Source organism: Temnothorax longispinosus, chromosome 4 (assembly GCF_030848805.1).
Source record: "Temnothorax longispinosus isolate EJ_2023e chromosome 4, Tlon_JGU_v1, whole genome shotgun sequence".
Taxonomy (NCBI): Eukaryota; Metazoa; Arthropoda; class Insecta; order Hymenoptera; family Formicidae; genus Temnothorax; species Temnothorax longispinosus.
Genome location: NC_092361.1, coordinates 15,975,945 through 16,003,105, shown reverse-complemented (window position 1 = coordinate 16,003,105; position 27,161 = coordinate 15,975,945). Strand labels below are relative to the sequence as shown.

Sequence of the window (27,161 nt, the reverse complement as noted above, 5' to 3'; positions counted from 1 at the left end):
CATAGTTACTTGACCGTATGTGTCACAAACCAACTCCATGCACGGGGCAGTCGTGTGTCTACCCACACTGACCACTCGGTTTCCAAAAAGGCAGCCACCTAAAAGCATATCTGTGTGGTAAAATCTGAAAGTACTGTCCGAAAAATATGATTCAAAATTTTTTATTTATTTCCGCGTTATTACCCTGGTAACCAGTCCATTGCAATTCTGGTGTAAAAAAAACTGCTCGAAAAGTCGTGCATTAACTTTCGGGCAGATCATGCGTTTTCTATTTCCAACTTTGACTATTTTTCTGTTGGCAAAAACTTGCTCTCGTCGTAGTGCAACAGAATTGTGGAAGATATGTGTATGCATTTACATATAGCAGAATAGTGCAAGAAATGCGGCAGATGCTTGCGCAAATCGCAGTGCAACATAATCGCGCCAGATTTGTAGCAGCGCCTACTGCTACCCATACAGCACAAAATATTTTTAAAATATTTTTTAGGAAAATTAAAATAATTTACAAAAATATTTTTTATATTTATAGCACCGCAGTTGAGTAAGCCTTGCGTTGTATTGCTGGCGAAGATTGTTGCGAATGTCATGATTTTGCTTCGCCGGAGGCCTGCTTACATTAGATCCCAACTGAAATTTACTTGCGAGTTAGTTTTACCATTATGCGCCGCCTAGCGGCATCGTTGCAAACTAGCACATACAGCAGAATTCAACAAGAATTACGGCAGATGCTTGCGTAAGAAGTAGAGGAGCAGAAATACAAATGATTTTGGCAGAAATAAACAAAACAAGGCAAATGAGAGCTCGTTCGCGACGATGGACGGGCGACAGTAATAAAATATTACAAATTGAATAAAATATATATAATAAAGTAAACGTTTCGGTCCTTTGTTTGGACCCTCCTCAGTACATATAGCTGGTCGAGTGAAATGCAGTGGTCACAAGTAGTCAAAAAAATGCAGTTATTCCGCTCTCCGATTATGAGAGTGTGGATCTCGTATCCTCAATGTGACTGTTTACCTTAATTCCATAAAAAGAAATAAATTAAACAAATATATATAGTCATACCTTAAAAAGTGATCACAAGAGTTACCTGACAGTCAAATTGATAAGATATACGACACCATCTCTCCGCGTAATACAATAAGTATTACGCGGCATTTTTTACTACTTGTGACCACTGCATTTCACTCGACCAGCTATATGTACTGAGGAGGGTCCAAACCAAGGACCGAAACGTTTACTTTATTATATATATTTTATTCAATTTGTAATATTTTATTACTGTCGTCCGTTCATCGTCGCGAACGAGCTCTCATTTGCCTTGTTTTGTTTATTTATCGTTATTGAGAGCGCGTTATTTTTGTTATTTTGGCAGAATATACCGTACATCTGATTTATTAATCAAACATTTTTCGAAATTCGTAACGCCAAAATGGACCGTATATAGCCTACATTTTACAGCAGGAAGCTATAAGAGTTTCACAATCTTCAGTTAACTTACAGTAATTATTTCTATAAATATTTATATATAACATAAATTATCCGGTACCCCCAACACGGGAAACCTCACCAGGCCCAGACACCGGAAGGATTGACAGATTGATAGCTCTTTCTTGATTCGGTGGGTGGTGGTGCATGGCCGTTCTTAGTTGGTGGAGCGATTTGTCTGGTTAATTCCGATAACGAACGAAACTCTAGCTTGCTAAATAGGCGTACCTTATGGTATCTCGAAGGCCCCCGGCTTCGGCCGGCGGGTTTTTACTACCAACGTACAAACAAATCTAGGCACGTGCAAACTGCCCGGGCGCGACCGTCCATAACGTATCCCATAGAAGTCCTTAGGACGTCCGACAGAATATCCTCGGGATGTCATGAGGACTAGTATTCGGGGATCATTTGCTCTTCCTCAGGACATCCAAAGTATATCCTAGGATTTAATTGGGATATCCCCAGGATATCCCGGTTGTCCGTCCTGGATGTCCTTTGGATTTCCCGAGGATGTCATTGTGCTATCTGAGATAGAATACACAGGTTACGCATACGCTGGCGTACGCATCTTACGCCGCAAGTAACAAAACGAGTGAACGTAATGAAACGTCCCTGTGGTAACCATCTCCGATAGAAAACGATTAAAAACGGCTATATCTGTATCGTTTTCAATCGTATCTTATTGGTTCTATCGTTGCAGATTTATGCGAGGTCTACAATGCGAGTCGCAAAGTCGTAAGTCGCAAAAATTGACCAATCACAATCGAATTTGAGGAAAATAATCGACTGTAATTGGTCAATTCTTGCGACTCACGACTTTGCGACTCTTATTGTATAGACCCTGCATTAAAAGACAGATAAAACATTAATCGAATTGAATCGGTTTCTATCGCTTTAGATCCAAATAAGGAAATAACTATATACAAATTTTGTATACCGTATATAATTATATCTTTTTGTAAAAATCAACAAAAAATTAATGACAACATATACTACTGTATTGTAATAAAAATCTATAAAATATGAAATTTAATCTATACAGCTTAATTTTCCAATTATTAACTTTTCATAATTTTTCCAAAATCAAATTAATATTCAACATTAGTCTAACTTTTTAATTTGAATCAAATATTTACATGTTAAGTTCGACAAATAAGGAAACAAATTTTACCGCAAATATTATTTAAACAAAAATACGTTTTAATAAGAATCAAATTAAAACCAAATTTGAGTTAAAGCTGCAATTAAATCGAATAAAAGTCGCATACAGAACATATTAACTTTTTATTAAAATGTTATATATAAATATTCTGCATCATGTATGGTTCTGGATCATATATAATCCATATAAGTTATCTTATTAAATAAAAATTAAAACCATATTTGATTCGAAGTGTTATATGATCCACATAAATGATCTAATTAAATGTAAATTAAAGCTCTATTTTATTGTGGATTATATTTAATCTACATAACTAATTTTAATAAATGCAAATTAAAACTGTATTTAAACAAATATAATTTTAATAAAAAATCTGGAATTAATTTGAATTTTACCCAAATTTAATATGATTTAATATGATTTTAGTTAGATTCATATTAGATCGTTTTTCGCGGGTAGTTATGAATCGTTTTCTATATGTACAATTATTGCTCGTCTGAATCAATCGATCGTATATACACGATATATAGTATATATCGTTATTTATGGTAATAATTTTACCGTATGCATTAACTCTTAAATGCCACACCTCTCAAGAATCTCGTAAATGACACATGGGGTCTAAAAGACCCCAGCATGAAAAATGTCTCCTTACTCATTGATTTTTTTATATTTATGTTATGAAAATTATGTTCAATGTTGTTCAAGGCTTAGAAAAGAGAATAAAATGCTTATATTGTTAAAATTTCAATTTTAACATAGTATAAAAGATTAAGTAAACTGAGTACTGCTAAGTGTATGTACAACCGGGTAGGCCAATCACTCAACTATCATCAATGGGAGCATGAGCTCCATTTTTGGGGGGAACATTTGAAAATATATCATTCTAAAGGGTCTGGGGTCCGCTGGACCCCGGGTGGCATTTAAGGGTTAATACGAATATATATAAATAAAATGATAGACATCTTATTGATATTTATATGACATAACCGAACCGATACATCTATCGTTTCTTATCAGGATTTTCTGACAAACAACTTATCAGATGATGTCTATCATTTTATTTAAATTTATTAAATTTGTTTAAATAAAATGATAGACATCTGATAAGTTGTTTGTCAGAAAATCCTGATAAGAAACGATAGATGTGTCGGTTCGGTTAAGTCATATAAATATCGATAAGATGTCTATCATTTTATTTATAAAATTATTACCATAAATAACGATATATACTAAATATCGTGTATATACAATCGATTGATTCAGACGAACAATAATTGTACATATAGAAAACGATTCATAACCATAAAATTTGTATAGTTATTTCCTTATTTGGATCTAAAGCGATAGAAATCAATTCGATTCGATTAATGTTTTATCTGTTTTCTAAATCTGCAACGATAGAACCAATAAGATACTCTGTATTAAAACCGGAGATAACCCGCGAGCGGCGCGTATATAATCCCGCAAGTGTGAAGTCGCGAGTCGCGAGTAATAACGCGAAGTGTATCGATAATTGATACTGAAACAAAGGTCCTTTTCCTGGCAGAGCTCGCGCTGTGCGGACGTGTTGACTGCTCTCATACAAAACCAAGAGTTAACCCGCGAGCGGTGCGTAAACCCGCGAATATAAGCGTCGAAATCGCAACGTATATAAATTTATACAGCGAATATCGAATATTTGTAATCGTGTTAGACCGAAGTGTTAGCGCGAATATCCGGCCGGCCTACGTGGCAGTCAGCGGCTATTTTGTCGAGCACCGATGTGCAAATACATACCTGAAAAGAAATAAATTTAGTGAAAAGCAGATTCTCTAATTTGTTTTGCTTCATTATTAAACTGATCTAAGACATTATCTGCTATCTCTTCACTTAAACCCTGTTCTATTAATTCTTCTTTTGTAATTGCCATTTTTATAAACCTCTCTTTTTATTCTTGTCCGATTAACAAGTCAGCATAGAGTCAGTAAGAAAGGATAATACAATAATGAAGAAGCTTTTAAGTTTATTAAGTATATTAACAATTAGTGGAACTGTAATTGCTGCTAGTCCTTATCAAAAACATGAACAAATTAACTTAGAAAATAATAAAATTAATTTTTTAGAAAGAAATGATAGCCAAAATAACAATAAACCAATAATAATAATTAATAGTTATCAAAGCAAAAATTACACTTATAATGTTAATTATAATAACTATAGAAACTTGTGGGCAAGTTGGTCAAAAAGAAGAGAATATTATGATTATTCATCTGTATATTTAGTAGTAGATTATTCTGACTACGCAGAAACATTTGATAAATTTAAGGATAAATATCCTAGTGTTACAATAGAAACAAACGGTAAAGCAATATCAACGTCTACTTTTGGTGATGTAGGAAAAGGAAAATTTGGTACATTTTATTTTGATACAATTACTTTTAATAATGATAATATTAGAAATATGTATATAGTTGATGCTTCTGATAAGAAAACAGCCGCATATAATATATATGTAAAAATTGGGTTAGGATTCAAAAAATTAGGAAGTAAATTATATTTAATTCCTTTTATTGATGGAGCTCTTAAAAGTGTTGGTGCGCGTAAAAGATATTTAGATTTTGGTCTTGATGTAAGTACTATAACTTTTAATCTAAAACGGGAGCCAAAAAGCAAAAATATACCAATTACTTATAATGTTAATTATAAAAACTATAGAAACATGTGGGCAAAATGGTCAAAAACAGCAGCACATTCTGATTATTCATCTCTATATTTAGTAGTAGATTATCTTGACTACGCAGAAACATTTGATAAATTTAGGGATAAATATCCTAATGTTACAATAGAAACAAACGGTGAAGCAATATCATGGTCTACTATTGGTGATGTAGGAAAAGGAAAATTTGGTACATTACATTTTGATACAATTACTTTTAATAATGCTGATATTAAAAAAATAAATATAGTTGATGCTTCTGATAGCCGAAAATTCAATTATAATATACGTGTAAAAATTGGGTTAGGATTCCAACGATTAGGAAGTAAATTATATTTAATTCCTTTTATTGATGGAGCTATTTATAGTGTTGGTGCGTATAAAAGACATTTAGATTTTGGTCTTCTTGTAGGTACTATAACTTTTAATCCAAAACGGGATCCAAGCAAAAATCATATACCAATCACTAATAATGTTAATTATAATAACTATAGAAACATGGCAAATTGGTAAAAAAAAGAGAATATCATGATTATTCATCTCTATATTTAGTAGTTATATAGATTGTTTTGACTACGCAGAAACATTTGATAAATTTAGGGATAATTATCCTAGTGTTACAATAGAAACAAACGGTAAAGCAATATCAAGGTCTACTTTTGGTGATGTAGGAAAAGGAAAATTTGGTACATTACATTTTGATACAATTACTTTTAAGCTATATCCACACAAACTTGCATAAGCTCATAAACATAAGCATAAGAGAATTGATTGGTCCATATGCATGTGCATAAGGAAATAGACCAATACGTTTCTTTATGCATATGCATGGTTATGCACCTATGCAAGTTTGTCTGGATAGACCTTAATTAATAATGATGATATTAGAAAAATAAATATAGTTTTGATTCTTACGATAGCCGAAAAGCCGGATATAATATATATGTAAAAATTGGGTTAGGATTTAAACAATTAGAAAGTAAATTATATTTAATTCCTTATTAATTAATTATATTTTATTGATGGAGCTCTTACTAGTGTTGGTGCATATAAAAAAGATTTAGATTTTGGTCTTGATGTAAGTACTATAATTTTTAATCCAAAAGTAAATATTTAAACTAAATTAAAATAATATATTAAAATGAAAAAAATATTAACTATTTTAGGAACAATAACTTTAATTGGAACAAGCACAACTAGTTTAGTTGCTTGTGAATTAAAAAAATATTTTAGAAGAATACACTGAAAAAGAATTAAAAGAACTAAAAGAAAAAAATAAAATATAAATACATCAAACCAACAAATTAAAGACAATTTAGAATGAATAGCACTACAAAAAAAACCATTTAATAATGTAGATAATAAATATTATTATGTAGTATGACGCGGTGATAAAAATAATTGATATTTAAGTAAATTTATTAATAATGTAAACTAAAACTATACTTCATAAAAAAAAAAACTTGATAATTTAAAAGAATATCAATTAAATTTAGTTAATAAAAGTTATCATAGTTGGTTGAATACTTAGTTGAATATTATATCAACTTACTTCTGGTGAAGCATAAGTGTTTATTTTTTCAAGATTTTTGGTTCGCGCCAGCCGAACCAATGCATACTCCAGTATAATATACATATACCTTATATCTCAGTGTGCCTCTCACTGCCGCGATCACTTCGCGCACCATTCTTACGCGCCGGGGCTATTTAAGCGTATCTATAAATGGGACAAGAAAGTGGGCCCGAACTATTTCCGCGTTTCGTTTGCGACCGCCTACTAAGTAAATATCGAATAATTGTTTGTCAACTTAACGCCCGCGACAGAAAGGCCGGCCCCAAGAGCTGCACCACGTACGTCAAAGGACTGCTTTGTTAAACACGCGACGACTACCGCTAATTGTAAGCATGATAATTGTTACGGGGCGGACATCCGCACCTACCACTTATGACATGTTTCCCGTTGCGCATCTACACGAACGCGCTAAATATTGCGCCTCTCACGCGACACTTACTAGACATTTTGCGTACAATAAACTATGGGCGCGTCCGGGGAGACGTTATTAGCGCTAATATATGGCGTCATTCTAACTTTATCGCTCATTAAAAAATCATGTAAAACAAGGATGTAGAACAAGGTAATAGCGCGTTATAAACGAACGCAGCCTATATCGATCATAGTTACTATTTAGTTACTATCAACCACATCTACAGTCTACGTATCTCTGGGCTACGATCATATGTAAATAAACAGGTTTGAACACTTCTATGCCACAAGCACATTAAGAGAGAAGCGAGACCCAAGTGAAGACGGAAAACCAATATAGCGTCTGCAGATGTAATAAAACCTACCGCGTATATGCCGCAGGATTGCTGCATGCTTTGAATAATAAAAATAAATAATTTATTACTTCTAGTGTTAAACTGTTTAACAAACAAGCATGCAACACCAATAAACATGTAACACCGAAAAACCACGTTTTAAAGCGTTTAAGAGCGTTTACTACATATCTGACGCCATATTGGTTTTCTGGCTTCATTTAGGGGACGCTTGCCGAGCCGAAGATCTCAATATCGCAGGATTGCGGTTATATATAATATAAATTATATATATATTGTATATGATCGTGCGCTCTGGACCTATCTCTCAATCCCTGAATCCCGACTAACTTGTTTGCGTTCGAGAAACGACAGGTCGTTTTACGGGACCCGAACACAGACCGTTCCGTGCCACAGACATTAGAGCGATTTAAATAAGAAACCCTAGTTTGTATATGTTTGTAAGCGAACTACACCGAGAAAAAAAAACTGTTAATTTAATAGCATCTGTTATTGACAAAATGTTATTGATTCAACTACAACGCTCTTAAGGTGGTTCGATGGCTACAACAAAATGCAGAGAATTTCATGAAAATTTAATATGTTGTTCTGCAATGCAAAATAGAATTATGTGAATTTTTTGGGAATTTTTCACCGTCCCGTTTTGAAAAAAATCTACTCCAAAAACCTAAAAAGTACAATTTTAGGAGTAGATTTATTTCAAAACGGGACGGTGAAAAATTCCCAAAAAATTCACATAATTATATTTTGCATTCCAGAACAACATATTAAAATTGCATGAAACTGGCTGCATTTTTAACATAGGTTCTTAAGGTTTTTATGGGAAATGACATATTGCATATACCTTCAGAATGAAATAAGTGCAAGAAAAAATGCAAATGATAAAGAAAAAGAAATTTGCACATGTAACTTAATAATTTACAAATAAATGAGCGAAAGAAAGGGGAAGGTTACCGCACATTTCGTAGAAAAATTAATTATTAAAGCATAAATTGCTTGATTTTTCGTCTGCATAGACTGTCATGGTTGTGAACGACGTGAACAGCAGCACGCATTATACACGCGGCGACCAATCAGAGCAATCCCCTTCATTCCCACTACTTCAAACGCTAGTGCGCTGTTTCCAGAACCCCCGCGTCCCACTACTCCCTCCGATGAAGCCATCGAACCTCCTTAATACTATTGTATGGAAGTGATCCATATAATAGTATTAAGAGAGATATATATAGATACATAATATCCAAGAACTACATATTTCTTTCACGCAATGCCGGGATTTTGAAATGGCATTGCAATTGCAAATATGATTGCAATAAGTATATCTTTCTTTGGCACGTCGCAATGAGACATTTTGTTGGCTCAACTTATATTTTTTTTATCCAATAACTTTTTTTTCGCGACATTCCGCAGTGTAGAAATTCTCGGTATTCAAACTGAGCTGATGGCTATTATGATGCGTAAGGCAGGCGAATATTTCGCCGAAGAACAATTGGAACTCTTGTAATACGAGAACATGCATCTGCGATATAAGCTGTATGTACATACAATGATAGGAGAGCATCCGCCGGGCCGAAGATCTGCTGAGGCGCGCGGACGAGTTTGAACACATTGAGGGCCAGTGCAAGCTCCGACCGGTCACTCTGAAGAAGGATGGAAAACCACGGTTTTGCATCGACTTCCGCCGAGTAAATGACGTCACCGAACGCAATGCCTATCCGTTGCCACAAATCTTCTCCACACTTGATGAGCTTCGAGGCACGAAATATCTGACCATGTTTAACCTCAAGAACAGTTATTAACAGGTGCCGTTAGCTCCTCCGGAAAGCAATCCTATCACGGCGTTTACCATGCCAGGAAAGGGGCTCAGGCAATTCAAAATCGTGACGTTTGGACATGATTTTGAACGACAATGGAACGCAGCTCAAGACCGCAAAACTAACAAACATGATGCGATATCTGGGAACACCGCATTTACACCGGCATATGCATCGCAATGTAACCAGTGAAGTGGACCATTAAAACCATGATCTTGCAGTACATAAACCGAAGGCACCGTTCGTGAGCGTATAGGTAATCGCAATTCGCGTTTAATACTGCTCTGCATGACGCGACTGGTTACTGGTGGGACATATCTTAACCACGATGGGCGAGAGTTCCGCAGCCCAAAGAACCCGCCGGGCAGGCCTGCACATCGACAGAACAGCGCGAGAGATTAGAAGAGTCCTTCTCGAACTGGTCCGCGTAAATTTAGCGCAAGCGTTCCACCGTCAGGAACACCGACATTTACAACTTGCGCCGGCGCCGCCGCGATTGGAAACCTAAAGTCGGCGACCATGTGTGGAAACACGATCACGCTTTTCAACAAAAGCTTTTCAACAAAAAGCCTGCGTTCAATGAAAAGTTAGTCTTTATAGATACATCGGGCCGTTCGAAGTTTGCTGAATAATAATATCTGTCATCGTGGGACTGAGGAGTAGACAGGGAAATGATACCGACACGTTTATGCTAGATCTTAAAAGCGCTTCTATTACCAACCAGCAACTCAACGAGAGCAATGGCACCGACAACAAGGAGCTCTAGAAAACGAGGCACTCGGCAAAGTAATAAAACGACGCGGTGGAAAGGGGGCAAAATAATGATGACTTGTCACCCATCCCCGGAATCGTTATCGCGATCATTTGAGAGCGAACACGCGATGGAGTAAGGCATTCCCGACGATATCGAAGCACTCCTACACGAGGACGGCGAATATGACCTTGCCGCGCCGTCTATCGACGACCGGTGGTCCCGGCTCTTTAGAGCCAGAGCGAAGCCATCACCAGCTCCAGCCGCACCTTCTCCACCGGAAGTCTAAAACGATACTGCGAGTCAGTACCATTACTCTGGAGGAAATGGATATTCAACAAAAGGTAATTGAAATTTGTGCATCTTGTATATTCAGTCTGTGTAGTATTTTGGCTTTATCCGTATATAGAAAGATTTAATGTATGTAGGTATATTTAGTCATATGTATTCCGTATATACACATATTGAATATACACACACATTGGGTCATGTGTATCTTATAATATATGGATTTGTTTAACGTATATTGAGCATTGTGTATCTTGCATGAGACTGAATATATGTATAATCACCAGGCTCATGTATACCGTACATTAAGGTATTATTCCGGTGTAACGGCCAAGAAATTGAGCAATTTTCAGGAATTTTTTTTTAATGAATATTTATTTGTAATAGTATAAAACTTTTTGTGATTTATTAAGCTACTTACAATGAATATCAAAACAATATTAACATTATTAAAATTAATTTTTTTAAATGTTTTTGCAAATATGACACGTTTAAAAAAAGATGTCTCGGGGGCGGAAGTGATTTGATCTCGTAGACTTATTTGAAACAAAAAATTTATGAGTGTCGCTATTGCAAGAATTGGAAAAAAAATTAATTTATGTTCAGAAATAACAAATTCGACAATTTTTTAATGTAAAAAATATGTTAAATTCAACATAAAAACACGTAATTCTAGTTCCTACCAGAGCTATACTTGATATAGAATATAATCTGTCAAAATTTTAGAACGATCGATTGGCTACATTTTTAGATTTTACCTCCGCTTATATAGATGAAGAAATTATGTTTTGAGAAAAACGCTTTGCACTCCTAGAAGAAGCAGCTGTAAAAGTTGAAATACTTAGAATTTTTTTACCAAAACTTAACAGTACATTTTTAAATATATGTTATACTTTTGCAAAATGAAAAAAAAAACGTTTTTTTTATGTCACACCGGAATGACAATATAATCCCTAGTAGATATATCCGGATATACAAATGTTCGGATATACAAGTCGAATATACGGTGTACACCTGCGGTAAAATTCTCAGTTGAGTATATATACAGAAGATTTTAATATGTGTATATATATGTTACCGTCAGAACCCGAATTCTGTACACCCGATTTATACACAAACCCTCTATATACTTGCGACTGGAATTTATGTTATTTAATACGAGTATTGGTATCCATGGTATCCAAATACATACACAGGCCATGGAATAGGATACATATATTCGATATCCAATCCAATTTAATGGCGTTGCAGCTCAAGCTCGAGCCATGGCTTCCTGCTATATATATTCGATATACAGATACAGAAATGCTGTATAAGCATACATAAATTAATTGTGTATATCTTTTGTATATTTTGCATTTATTCCTTTTTTTGTACATCCAAAGGTCCAATGCCGCCAACCGGAAGAAGCAGCATTGGCTATACTCATGCCGCAGCCATCATTATCCGGACGCAAGCAGTTCGAGACCGACCCTTAAACTATAAGATCGAGTAATGGGTCCATTTTCCGATTCGTTCAAACCGTCGAGCCAGTGATGCGATTTCGAGCACATCGGCCTCTTTCTCCCTTCACTTACGCACAGAGACATTTCGTCTATCCGTTCCACAAATACATACGTATAATGAAACTAAATAGTACTTTATACTGTGTATAAATAATATTGAAATGTATCGATGTGTGTGTTAATGCTTTCAAGCAGAGGAAACAAACAGCTTTTCTTTTACGTTTATCGCGCGTGATATTATCACTTTTTAGTTGATACATCCACAATTTGTACCGACTTATCGTTACTCTATATTCTATAACTAACGAGTCGTTACTGTTTTTATTACTTTTTTGTTCACATTAATAGAATATTATAAATGAATTTTTGCGGTAAATATAAATAGAAAGTGTCATAAAATTATATCTTCTAGAAATGGTACAATAAATGGACGCAGACACATAGACAAAAAAAATAAGATTTATGCACGAGATGTATATAAAAATAATTAAAATTAATCGAAATATAAAGCATTGTCCAACTAACTTACAATTGTGGATATATTAACTAAAACGTTAGGCCAGAAAAGATATAAACAATTTAATAATAAAGTAAGAATATGCATAGTGGAAAGAAAACAAGGTGTACTCATATAATATACCAAGGACGCATTTTGGTATTTTTCTGAGCATTGTAACATACGCGCCTTTATTTTTAAATTTTTGTGTTTATGGCTTATGGCTATGTTCCGATATTTACTGTCAGTATTAAAATCTGTAGTTTACATCACGTATGTTCTTACATACACTACAGATTTTCAGTATTGGCAGTGAAGGCATATCAGTTTAATTTGCCACTACAAAATGACGGTCGCTGGAACAAAATTTGTTGGCTGTTTAGAAATGTGCGTAATTAGCACACCTTACTTTCTTTCCATGAGAATATGTAAAATCAGGTAGTAGTTATGCGTTTACAAAAATTAGAAGTAGATGTTAGTAAATAAATAAAGAAAAGTAATTTTTGTAAAAGCGCGCGTTTGGTACGCGATAATGAGCATGGTGATGTCACATATTATGTAACTCTAATGTAAGTTGTGCGCCTGATATGTTATATTTAAAATGTAAGAGTATATAATAACTATACGATTATGTAAGTCTGTATGAATAACTGAATAAAATACTGAATACATAATAAATTATTAGCTAATAAGTAGAGGTAGAGAATGGCGCGTTACTCGAATCCTATCTGTGGCAAATAGTATGGTGCGTCAGCGACTTCAGGGTAATGTCTACCCTTACAAATCGGTTGTGCACAGCAATCTGGAAAAGGTTTGCCTTGTCTTTCAGGCATCATACCAATAACTTCCTCCCCAGGATTACAAGCCATTGACGGGCATCTGGAAAGAAATGGAATAAAATTAGACTACGAAAGAGAGATTTGATAAAAAATTTACATTAGCATTGAAAACGCGATGGAATCTTGCAGTTGTGCAAATTCTATTGCGAAATACGGAGTGTGTTGTTAATTATTTAAAATATATTAATCACAAAAGAAAAATACTTATTGTCAGAAATGTGAAATAATATGAGATTTTTTTTTATTATAAAATGCTTTCTCGCGATATATTTCATTTAACCGTTAACTTTACAAGTTTGTTAGCAAATACATCGTGTCCCAGAAATCATGTACTTTCTCTGAGACACAGAGTCAAAATATAATAAATCTACAATATTTTTTTTTAATTTCTAAAGTTTTTTCTCTAATCTTTTTTTCTTGTAACCGTTTACGAATTTGAAAGTTTGGTAAATTAAGCTTCAGCATCACCCGAAAAATCTATTGTTCCTTGCATAAATTAAGCACATTTTCCTTTGTTAATTTATAATTTAGGTGTCTAATCACATATTATTGTCATTGCTTACGTCCCGTGAAGATTAATTAATTTGGATTAAAGCGAGGATCGGAATAATCAAAAGATCGTTGTGTACCAGCCAGTTTTCTTGATTACAAGATTAGGCATCAAAAGCCGTCATTTACGTGAAAGACGAAATTTTTTTTATTCTTTAAATAGAATTTTCCGAGATACATGAAACCTTATATCTAGTTAAGTTAAGTCAGATATATAATTATACGATGCTTTGACTTACGGGACCATAGTTACTTGACCGTGTGTGTCACAAACCAACTCCATGCACGGGGCAGTCGTGTGTCTACCCACACTGACCACTTGGTTTCCAAAAAGGCAGCCACCTAAAAGCATATCTGTGTGGTAAAATCCGAAAGTACTGTCCGAAAAATATGATTCAAAACTTTTTATTTATTTCCGCGTTATTTATATTAACTAATAAGTAGCTACATTGATTTCGGAATAATCCTAGTCGTCTAATTTGCAAATCTGCCAATGAATCTGTCATTGAAATATTGAGGTTACACATAATGTGTGCACGTGTACGATAAGTACACGGAGAGAATTTTTTGTTATATTTTACTTTTAAAATTCACTTTAAACTTGGGACAACTTGGCAACCAAGGAATTTTTAAAATATACAAAAGACATTTTACAAACAATGTGATAAAAAATACCAAGCAGATAGTAAATTTTGAAAAATTATTGAGATTTCCTAAATATATTTTAGTAAAATATTTTATATTTTAATGTAATAGATATTAATATTTTTTATTATGGTGGATATTAATCAGAATAGCTCGCATAAAATTCTTGGTGGTACATGTTGTCCCATAACTACCTTGATTTCAAGGTAAATTTTAAAAGAAAATCCTTTCTGTGTAGCAAGTCTTTTGAGAAAGTACTAATGGCAATATCGTGTCGTTTATAAATTGGCTAAATTATTCTATACACATTTGTTTTACAGTGTCCGGACGTAACAATGTCTTCTCCTCAGCGATAATCTCCTAATCGGATAATTATGCAACATACCTCGTACTTGCGTCGCAGAATAAGCCATCTCGCCGCAAATCAACAGCAAAATCGCGCAGATGTAACCCTTCATCTTGCTTTCTAGCTTAGGGAGTCACTAGGAAGAAAAGACAGTATTAAAATTTCGAAAAATCACTTTTTATATACCGTTTCTTCTTCTTTCATGGATCTCTGGAGGAGAATATCTCGTCTTCTGTTCTGCACGAACAGGCACGAAGCAAAATGTGCGATATCGCACGTGGCGATAGTAATAAGATAACAAAGAACAAGGATCAAGTTAGCATTAGGCTCGCCGACATTAAATTAAACACGACCTCTTATGACCTCTTTTTAGCATCGTTGAACATAATGCAATTATCCCATTTTACTTCACACGTTGCATTAATTATTAATTATATTTGTGTCTTTTGCAAAATTTCGCTGAATTCAGTATTCAGTTCTCTGTATGTTATATGTATGTGCGAAACGTGCCTTGATGGAAAACATTTTTTCAGTTTTAGCTAACTGAACGTCCCGATTGAGATTCGGCTCACCTTGACACAGATTGGTCAGAAAAAGACAATGATAAGGCGATTATTTGTCGTAACGATTTCGATTCTTTTTCGACGGAAATGAAACGAAACGGCAGGAATTTCTTATATCTTGGGATCCTTTGTTCTCATGCCTAGCACATTAGGTTGCTACCCCACGACTGCTCCGTCGAATTTCTTATATCTATTTTTATATCTCCTGTTCCGTTTCACGGAAGAATTGAGCGTTAGGTTGAACTGAGAAATAGTTCTCTTTCTTTTGCATGGAGCCTATTAAGATTGATAATCTCAAAAGGTCATAGACGTACATATTCTAATTGCCTCTTCACCTGTAATCTCGTCGAGGGAATGCGACCATGAAAACTTGTGCCTCATTTTTAGATTAAAAAATCAATTAGCAGTTTTCGATGTTTTTTTAATGCTTTTTCCCCCCTATCTCTCAGATCCTTGCTGCGAAATTGTGAAGCGCATCAGAATGATGCTGATTTTCGTTGTTGTCGCTACGCGAACCGATTTGCTGCCGTAAAGAAGATGATAGTTTTGTATGTCAGAAAATCCTGATAAGAAACGATAGATGTATCGGTTCGGTTAAGTCATATAAATATCGATATATAAGATGTCTATCATTTTATTCATATATATTCGTATTAATGCATACGGTAAAATTATTACATTACCATCATAAATAACGATATATATACTATATCGTGTATATACGATTGATTCAGACGAGCAATAATTGTACATATAGAAAACGATTCATAACTATATAAAATTTGTATTGTTATTTCCTTATTTGGATCTAAAGCGATAGAAACCGATTCGATTCGATTAATGTTTTATCTGTCTTCTAAATCTGCAACGATAGAACCGATAAGATACGATTGAAAACGATACAGTCGATATAGCCGTTTTTAATTGTTTTCTATCGGAAATGGTTACCAGGAACGTTAGAAAAAAATTGTTTGTCGGTGGAAATTTCCAGGGCACTACGCATTCTTCGTATTTGGATCTAAAGCGATTCAATTATAAATGTTTTATCTGTCTTCTAAATCTGCAACGATAGAACCAATTAATAAGATACGATTGAAAACGATACAGATATAGCCGTTTTTAATTGTTTTCTATCGGAGATGGTTACCAGGGAGCTCTCTATTAAAACCGGAGAAAACCCGCGAGCGGCGCGTAATCCCGCGTGTGAAGTCGCGAGTAATAACGCGAAGTGTATCGATAATTGATACTGAAACAAAGGTCCTTTTCCTGGGAGAGCTCGCGCTGTGCGGACGTAGTGTTGACTGCTCTCATACAAAACCAGGAGTTAACCCGCGAGCGGCGCGTAATCCCGCGAGTAATTAAAGCACGCGAATAAGCGTCGAAATCGCAACGTATATAAATTTATACAGCGAATATCGAATATTTGTAATCGTGTTAGACCGGAGTGTTAGCGCGAATATCCGGCCGGCCTACGTGGCAGTCAGCGGCCATTTTGTCGAGCACCGATGTGCAAATACATATACCTGAAAAGAAATAAATTCAGTGAAAAGCAGATTATCTAATTTGTTTTGCTTCATTATTAAACTGGTCTAAGATATTATCTGCTATATCTTCACTTAAACCTTGTTCTATTAATTCTTCTTTTGTAATTGCCATTTTTATAAACCTCTCTTTTTATTCTACAATAATGAAGAAGCTTTTAAGTTTATTAAGTATATTAACAATTAGTGGAACTGCATTGCCATCTGTAATTGCTGCTAGTCCTTATCAAAAACATGAACAAATTAACTTAGAAAATAATAAAATTAATTTTTTAGAAAGAAATAAAATACAAAATAACAATAAACCAATAATAATTAATAGTTATCAAAGCAAAAATCATACACCAATCACTTATAATGTTAATTATTATAACTATTGGAGATTGTCGGCAAGTTGGTCAGGACGCGCAGAAGAACAGGATTATTCATCTCTATATTTAGTAGTAGATTGGTTTAACTACGCAGAAACATTTGATAAATTTAGGGATAATTATCCTAGTGTTACAATAGAAACAAACGGTAAAGCAATATCAACGTCTACTATTGGTGATGTAGGAAACGGAAAATTTGGAACATTACATTTTGATACAATTACTTTTAATAATGATGATATTAAAAAAATTAATTTAGTTGATGCCTCTGATAAGAAAACAGCCAAATATAATATACATGTAAAAATTGGGTTAGGATTCAAACAATTAGGAAGTAAATTATATTTAAATCCTTTTATTGATGGAGCTCTTTATAGTGTTGGTGCGTATAAAAGATATTTAGATTTTGGTCTTGATGTAAGTACTATAACTTTTAATCCAAAACGGGATCCAGGCAAAAATTATATACCAATCACTTATAATGTTAATTATAATAACTATAGAACCATGTCGGCAAATTGGTCAAAAAAAAGAGCATATAATGATTATTCATCTCTATATTTAGTAGTAGATTGTTTGGACTACGCAGAAACATTTGATAAATTTAGCGATAATTATCCTAATGTTACAATAGAAACAAACGGTAAAGCAATGTCAGAGGCTACTTTTGGTGATGTAGGAAAAGGAAAATTTGGTCCATTACATTTTGATACAATTACTTTTAATAATACTGATATTAGAAAACTAAATATAGTTGATGCTTCTGATAGCCGAAAAATCAAATATAATATATATGTAAAAATTGGGTTAGGATTCAAACGATTAGGAAGTAAATTATATTTAAATCCTTTTATTGATGGAGCTCTTTATAGTGTTGGTGCGTATACAAGATATTTAGATTTTGGTCTTGAAGTAAGTACTATAACATTTAATCCAAAACGGGATCCAAGCAAAAATCATATACCAATCACTTATAATGTTAATTATAATAACTATAGAAACATGTCGGCAAATTAGTCAAAAAGAAGAGAATATCATGATTATTCATCTCTATATATTTCGTATATATCTCTATATATTTCGTATAATTATCCTAATGTTACAATAGAAACAAACGGTAAAGCAATATCAAGGTCTACTTTTGGTGATGTAGCAAAAGGAAAATTTGGTACATTTTGATACAATTAGTTTTAATAATGATGATATTAGAAAAATAAATATAGTTGATGGTTATAATAGCCGAAAAGCCGGATATAATATATATGTAAAAATTGGGTTAGGATTCAAACAATTAGGAAGTAAATTATATTTAATTCCTTTTATTGATGGAGCTCTTACTAGTGTTGGTGCGTATAAAAGAGATTTAGAGTATAACTTTTAATCCAAAACGGGATCCAAAAGTAAATAGTTAAACTAAATTAAAATATAATATATTTAAATGAAAAAAATATTAACTATTTTAGGAACAATAACTTTAATTGGAACAAGCACAACTAGTTTAAGTTGCTTGTGAATTAAAAAAATATTTTAGAAAAATACACTGAAGAAGAATATTAAAAGAACTAAAAGAAAATAATAAATTGTAAGTAAATATCGAATAATTGTTTGTCAACTTAGCGCCCGCGACAGAAAGGCCGGCCCCAAGAGCTGCACCACGCACGTCAAAGGACTGCTTTGTTAAACACGCGACAACTACTAATTGTAAGCATGATAATTGTTACGCGCCGTACATCCGCACCTACCACTTTTGACATGTTGCGCAACTATACGCGCTGAATATTGCGCCTCTCACGCGACACTTACATATTGTAGACATTTTGCATACAATAATTAAACTATATATGGGCACGTTCGGGGAGACGCTATTAGCGCTAATATATGGCGTCATTCTAACTTTATCGCTCATTAAAAAATCATGTAAAACAAGGATGTAGAACAAGGTAATAGCGCGTTATAAGCGAACGCAGGCTATATCGATCATAGTTACTATTAGTTACTATCAACCACTACAGTCTACGTATCTCTGGGCTACGATCATATATGTAAACAGGTTTGAACATTTCTATGCCACAAGCACATTAGGAGAGAAGTGAGACCCAAGTGAAGACGGAAAACCAATATAGCGTCTGCAGATGTAATAAAACCTACCGCGTATTATATGCCGCAGGATTGCTGCATGCTTTAAATGATAAAAATAAATAATTTATTACTTCTAGTGTTAAACTGTTTAACAAACAAGCATGTAACGCCAATTAACATGTAACACCGAAAAACCACGTTTTAAAGCGTTTAAAAGCGTTTACTACACATCTGACGCTATATTGGTTTTCTGGCTTCATTTAGGGGATGCTTTGGCGAGCCGAAGTGTCCATACCTGTTTATGTGAGAGATTATTAGTTGACAAATTAATTTTTTTCTCAGTATTGCAGGATTGCGGTTATATATATAAATTATATATATTGTATATGATCGTGCGCTCTGGACATATCTCTCAATCCCTGAATCCCGACTAACTTGTTTGCGTTCGAGAAACGACAGGTCGTTTTACGGGATCCGAACAGAGACCGTTCCGTGCCACAGACATTAGAGCGATTTAAATAAGAAACCCTAGTTTGTATATGTTAGTAAGCAAACTACACTGAGAAAAAAAAACTGTTAATTTAATAGCATCTGTTATTGAAAAAATGTCATTGATTCAACTACAACGCTCTTAATACTATTATATGGAAGTGATCCATATAATAGTATTAAGAGAGTAATATCCAAGAACTACATATTTCTTTCACGCAATGCCGGGATTTTGAAACGGCATTGCAATTGCAAATATGATTGCAATAAGTATATCTTTCGTTGGCACTTCGCAATGAGACATTTTGTTGGCTCAACTTATATTTTTTTTATTTAATTACTTTTTTTTTCAGTGTAGAAATTCTCGGTATTGAAACTGAGCTGGCTATTATGATGCGTAAGGCAGGCGAATATTTCGCCGAAGAACAATTGGAACTCTTGTAATACGAGAACATGCATCTGCGATATAAGCTGTATGTACATACAATGATAGGAGAGCATCCGCCGGGCCGAAGATCTGCTGAGGCGCGCGGACGAGTTTGAACACATTGAGGGCCAGTGCAAGCTCCGACCGGTCACTCTGAAGAAGAATGGAAAACCACGGTTTTGCATCGACTTCCGCCGAGTAAATGACGTCACCGAACGCAATGCCTATTCATTGCCACAAATCTTCTCCACACTTGTTGATGAGCTTCGAGGCACGAAATATCTGACCATGTTTAACCTCAAGAACAGTTATTAACAGGTGCCGTTAGCTCCTCCGGAAAGCAATCCTATCACGGCGTTTACCATGCTAGGAAAGGGACTCAGGCAATTAAAAATCGTGACGTTTGGACATGATTTTGAACGACAATAGAAAGCAGCTCAAGACCGCAAAACTACAAACATGATGCGAGATCCTGGGGACACCGCATTTACACCGGCATATGCATCGTAACCCGGCCAGTGGAGTGGACCATTAAAACCATGATCTTGCAGTACATCAACTGAAGGCACCGTTCGTGAGCGTATATAGTGTAATCGCAATTCGCGTTTAATACTGCTCTGCATGACGCGACTGGTTACTGGTGGGACATATCTTAACCACGATGGGCGAGAGTTCCGCAGACCCGCCGGGCAGGCCTGCACACCAATAGAACAGCGCGAGAGATTAGAAGAGTCCTTCGAACTGGTCCGCGTAAATTTAGCGCAAGCGTTCCACCGTCAGGAACACCGACATTTACAACTTGCGCCGCCGCGATTGGAAACCTAAAGTCGGCGACCATGTGTGGAAACACGATCATGCTTTTCAACAAAAGCTTTTCAACAAAAAGCCTGCGTTCAATGAAAAATTAGTCTTTATAGATACATCGGGCCGTTCGAAGTTTGCTGATTAATATCTGTCATCGTAGGACTGAGGAGTAGACAGGGAAATGATACCGACACGTTTATGCTAGATCTTAAAAGCGCTTCTATTACCAACCAGCAACTCAACGAGAGCAATGGCACCGACAACAAGGAGCTCTAGAAAACGAGGCACTCGGCAAAGTAATAAAACGACGCGGTGGAAAGGGGGCAAAATAATGATGACTTGTCACCCATCCCCGGAATCGTTATCGCGATCATTTGAGAGCGAACACGCGATGGAATAAGGCATTCCCGACGACATCGAAGCACTCCTACACGAGGACGGCGAATATGACCTTGCCGCGCCGTCCATCGACGACCGGTGGTCCTGGCTCTTTAGAGCCAGAGCGAAGCCATCACCAGCTCCAGCCGCACCTTCTCCACCGGAAGTCTAAAACGATACTGCGAGTCGGTACCATTACTCTGGGGGAAATGGATATTCAACTAAAGGTAATTGAAATTTGTGCATCTGTATATTCAGTCTGTGTAGTATTTTGGCTTTATTCGTATATAGATTTAATGTATGCAGGTATATTTAGTCATATGTATTCCGTACATACACATATTGAATATACATACATATTGGGTCATGTGTATCTTATAATATATGGATTTGTTTAACGTATATTGAGCATTGTGTATTTTGCATGAGACTGAATATATGTATAATCAGGCTTATGTATACCGTATATTATGAGGTATTATTCCGGTGTAATGGCCAAGAAATTGAGCAATGTTCAGGAATTCTTTTTTAATGAATACTATCTGTAATAGTATAAAACTTTTTGTGATTTATTAAGCTACTTATACAATAAATATCAAACAATATTAACATTATTAAAATTAATTTTTTTAAATGTTTTTGCAACGCAAAGATGACACGTTTAAAAAAAGATGCCTCGGCGGCGGATGTGATTTGATCTCGTAGACTTATTTAAAACAAAAAATTTATGAGTGTCGCTATATTGGAAGAATTGGAAAAAAAATTAATTCATGTTCAGAAATAACAAATTCGACAATTTTTTAATTTAAAAAATATGTTAAATTCAACATAAAAAGACGTAATTCTAGTTCCTGCCAGAGCTATATACTTGATATAGAATATAATCTGTCAAAATTTTAGAACGATCGATTGGCTAAATTTTTAGATTTTACCTCCGCTTATGGATAAAGAAATAATGTTTTAAGAAAAACGCTTTGCACTTCTAGAAGAAGCAGCGGCAAAAGCCGAAATACTTAGAATTTTTTTTACCAAAATTTAACAGTACATTTTTAAATATATGTTATACTTTCGCAAAATGAAAAAAAAAAACTTTTTTTTTATGTCACACCGGAATGACAATATAATCTCTATAAGTAGATTTATTCGGATATAAAAATGTTCGGATATACAGTCGAATATACGGTGTACACCTGCGGTAAAATTCTTAGTTGAGTATACAGAAGATTAATATGTGCGTTATTATATGTTACCGTCAGAACCCGAATTCTGATGTACACTTGATTTATACACAAACCCTCTATATATACTTACGACTGGAATTTCTGTTATATACTTAATACGAGTATTGGTCGTAAATATCCAAATACATACACAGACCATGGAATAGGATACATATATTCGATATCCAATCCAATCCAATATGGCGCTGCAGCTCAAGCTCGAACCATGGCCTCCTGCTATATATATTCGATATACAGATACAGAAATTCTGTATACGCATACATAAATTGTATATATCTTTTGTATATATTTTGTATTTATTTCTTTTTTTGTACATTCAAAGGTCCAATGCCGCTAACCGGAAGAAGCAGCCTTGGCTACTCATGCCGTCGCCATCATTACCCGGACGCAAGCCGTGAGACCGACCCTTAAACTAGATCGAGTAATGGGTCCACTTGCCGATTCGTTCAAACCGTCGTGCCAGTGATGCAATTTCGTGCCCGAACACATCGGCCTTTTTCTCCCTTCACTTACGTATAGAGACATTTCGTCTATCCGTTCCACAAATACATACGTAATGAAACTAAATAGTACTTTGTACTGTGTATTAAATAACATTGAAATGTATCGATGTGTGTGCTAATGCTTTCAAGCAGAGGAAACAAACAGCTTTTCCTTTACGTTTATCGCGCGTGAGATTATCACTTTTTAGTTATATACATCCACAATTTGTACCGAATTATCGTTACTCTATATTCTATAACTAACGAGTTGTTACTGTTTCTATTACTTTTTTGTTGACATTAATAGAATATTATATACGAATTTCTGCGGTAAATATAAATAGAAAGTGTCATAAAATTATATTTTCTAGAAATGGTACAATGAATAGACGCAGACACATAGACATAGAAAAAATAAGATTTATGCACGAGATGTATAAAAATAATTAAAATTAATCAAAATATAAAGCATTGTCCAATTAACTTACAATTGTGGATATATTAACTAAAACGTTAGGCCAGAAAAGATATAAACAATTTAATAATAAAGTAAGAATATGCATAGTGGAAAGAAAACAAGGTATACTCATATACCAAGGACGGTACGCGTTTTGGTATTTTTCTGAGCATTGTAACAGCCGCGCCTATATTTTTAAATTTTTGTGTTTATGGCTTATGGTTATGTTCTGATATTTACTGTCAGTATTAAAATCTGTAGTTTACATCACGTATGTTCTTACATACACTATAGATTTTCAGTATTGGCAGTGAAGGCATATCAGTTTAATTTGCCACTACAAAATGACGGTCGCTGGAACAAAATTTATTGGCTGTTTAGAAATGTGCGTATTAGCACACCTTACTTTCTTTCCATAAGAATATGTAAAATAAAATAGTTATGCGTTTACAAAAATTAGAAGTAGATGTTAGTAAATAAATAAAGAAAAGTAATTTTTGTAAAAGCGCGCGTTTGGTACGCGATAATAAGTATGGTGATGTCACATATTATGTAACTCTAATATAAGTTGTGCGCCTGATATGTTATATTTAAAATGTAAGAGTATATAATAACTATACGATTATGTGAGTCTGTGTATGAATAAGACTGAACACATAATAAAGTATTAGCTAATAAGTAGAGGTAGAGAATGGCGCGTTACTCGAATCCTATCTGTGGCAAATAGTATGGTGCGTCAGCGACTTCAGGGATTACCCTGACTATGACTATAGACATAGACCATAAACTATGACTATATGACCACAGATATTGGTCTAGACTTACAAATCAGTTGTGCACAGCAATCTGGATAAGGTTTCCCTTGTCTTTCAGGGATTATACCAGTAACTTCCTCCCCAAAATTACAAGCCATTGACGGGCATCTGGAAAGAAATGGAATAAAATTAGACTACGAAAGAGAGATTTGATAGAAAATTTACATTAGCATTGAAAACGCGATGGAATCTTGCAGTTGTGCAAATTCCATTGCGAAATACGGAGTGTGTTGTTAATTATTTAAAATATATTAATCAAAAAAGAAAGATACTTATTGTCAGAAATGTGAAATAATATGAAATTTTTTTATTATAAAATGCTTTCTCGCGATATATTTCATTTAACCGTTAACTTTACAAGTTTGTTAGCAAATACATCGTGTCCCAGAAATCATGTACTTTCTCTGAGACACAGAGTCAAAATATAATAAATCTACAATATTTTTTTTTTATTTCTAAAGTTTTTTCTCTAATCTTTTTTTCTTGTAACCGTTTATGAATTTGAAAGTTCGGTAAATTAAGCTTCAGCATGACCCGAAAAATCTATTGTTCCTTGTATAAATTAAACACATTTTCCTTTGTTAATTTATAATTTAGGTGTCTAATCACATATTATTGTCATTGCTTACGTCCAGTGAAGATTAATTAATTTGGATTAAAGCGAGGATCGGAATAATCAAAAGATCGTTGTGTACCAGCCATCAATTTTCTCGATTACAAGATTAGGCATCAAAAGCCGTCATTTACGTGAAAGACGAAATTTTTTTTATTCTTTAAATAGAATTTTCCGAGATACGTGAAATCTTATATCTAGTTACGTTAAGTCAGATATATAATTATACGATGCTTTGACTTACGAGCTCATAGTTATTTGACCGTCTGTGTCACAAACCAACTCCTTGCACGGGAACATCGTGTGTTTACCCACACTGACCTCTTCGTATCCCAAAAAAAGGCAGCTACCTGAAGGTCTCAATTCACGAGACGCTGAAAATGAGCGTTAACAAGGTCAACGTGGTGATTTCGCTTTGACGCTAGCGTCAAAGGAATGAAGTTGAATTTGCTTAATATTCAGCATCGTCGCTGAATCGTCGTTAATCGTCCCAGTACAATCAAACATAGACTTCGAAATACGTAAAATATTAATTATATCTGTGTGGTAAAATCCGAAAGTACTGTCCGAAAAATATGATTCAAAATTTTTTATTTATTTCCGCGTTATTATTAGCTAATAATAAGTAGCTACATTGGTTTCGGAATGATCCTAGTCGTCTAATTTGCAAATCTGCCAATGAATCTGTCATTGAAATATTGAGGTTACACATAATGTGTACACGCGTGTACGATAAGTACACGAAGAGAATTTTTTGTTATATTTTACCCTTAAATTAACTACAAACTTGGGACAACTTGGCAACCAAGGAATTTTTAAAATATACAAAAGACATTTTACAAACAACGTGATAAAAATTATCAAGCAAATAGTAAATTTTGAAAAATTATTGAGATTCCCTAGATATATTTTAGTAAAATATTTTATATTTTAATGTAATAGATATTAATATTTTTTATTATGGTGGATATTAATCAGAATAGCTCGCATAAAATTCTTGGTAGTACATGTTGTCCCATAACTACCATGATTTCAGGGTAAATTTTAAGAGAAAATTCTCTCTGTGTAGCAAGTCTTTTGAGAAAGTATACTAATGGCAATATCGTGTCGTTTATAAATTGGCTAAATTATTCTATACACATTTGTTTTACAGTGTCCGGACGTAACAATGTCTTTTCCTCAGCGATAATCTCCTAATCGGATAATTATGCAACATACCTCGTACTTGCGTCGCAGAGTAAGCCATCTCGCCGCAAATCAACAGCAAAATCGCGCAGATGTAACCCTTCATCTTGCTTTCTTGCTTAGGGAGTCACTCGGAAGAAAAGACGATATTAAAATTTCGAAAAATCACCTTTTATATACCGTTTCTCCTTCTTTCATGGATCTCTGGAGGGGAATATCTCGTCTTCTGTTCTGCACGAACAGGCACGAAGCAAAATGTGCGATATCGCACGTGGCGATAGCAATAAGATAACAAAGAGAACAAGGATCAAGTTAGCATTAGGCTCGCCGACATTAAATTAAACACGACCTCTTATGACCTCTTTTCAGCATCGTTGAACATAGTGCAATTATCCCATTTTACTTCACATGATGCATTAATTATTAATTATATTTGTGTCTTTTGCGAAATTTCGCTGAATTTAGTATTCAGTTCTCGGTATGTTTTATGTATGTGCGAAACGTGCCCTGATGGAAAACATTTTTTCAGTTTTAGCTAACTGAACGTCCCGATTGAGATTCGGCTCACCTTGACACAGATTGGTCAGAAAAAGACAATGATAAGGCGTTTAAATTATTTTGTCGTAGCGATTTCGATTCTTTTTCGATGGAAATGAAACGAAACGGCAGGAATTTCTTATATCTCGGGATTCTTTGTTCTCATGCCTAGCACTTATAGGTTGCTACCCCACGACTGCTCCGTCGAATTTCTAGTATATCTATTTTTATATCTCCTGTTCCGTTTCACGGAAGAATTG

The 27,161-nt window shown here is 34.5% G+C and overlaps 2 protein-coding genes and 2 long non-coding RNA genes across 4 annotated transcripts; 2 read left to right on the top strand and 2 right to left on the bottom strand.

The window, feature by feature from the left end:
• Positions 1–8,503: 8,503 nt before the first annotated feature.
• On the top strand, positions 8,504–13,764 carry LOC139811147 (uncharacterized). Its single transcript, XR_011731558.1, has 2 exons — positions 8,504–10,594; positions 11,924–13,764. It is a non-coding gene; the product is annotated as an uncharacterized lncRNA (long non-coding RNA).
• LOC139811144 (uncharacterized) lies at positions 12,416–15,834 on the bottom strand. Its single transcript, XM_071775251.1, has 3 exons — positions 14,958–15,834; positions 14,167–14,269; positions 12,416–13,418 (listed from the first exon to the last, which is right to left on the bottom strand). The coding sequence occupies exons 1-3, from the start codon at positions 15,028–15,030 to the stop codon at positions 13,253–13,255; spliced, it is 342 nt and encodes a 113-aa protein (XP_071631352.1). The 5' UTR covers positions 15,031–15,834; the 3' UTR covers positions 12,416–13,252.
• A 770-nt stretch (positions 15,835–16,604) lies between these two features.
• On the top strand, positions 16,605–25,018 carry LOC139811146 (uncharacterized). The gene is made up of 2 exons (XR_011731557.1): positions 16,605–21,797; positions 23,135–25,018. It is a non-coding gene; the product is annotated as an uncharacterized lncRNA (long non-coding RNA).
• LOC139811145 (uncharacterized) lies at positions 24,538–26,526 on the bottom strand. Its single transcript, XM_071775252.1, has 3 exons — positions 26,398–26,526; positions 25,424–25,553; positions 24,538–24,674 (listed from the first exon to the last, which is right to left on the bottom strand). Exons 1-3 carry the CDS (start codon positions 26,468–26,470, stop codon positions 24,545–24,547), a joined length of 333 nt encoding a protein of 110 aa, XP_071631353.1. The 5' UTR covers positions 26,471–26,526; the 3' UTR covers positions 24,538–24,544.
• Between the last annotated feature and the right edge of the window lie 635 nt (positions 26,527–27,161).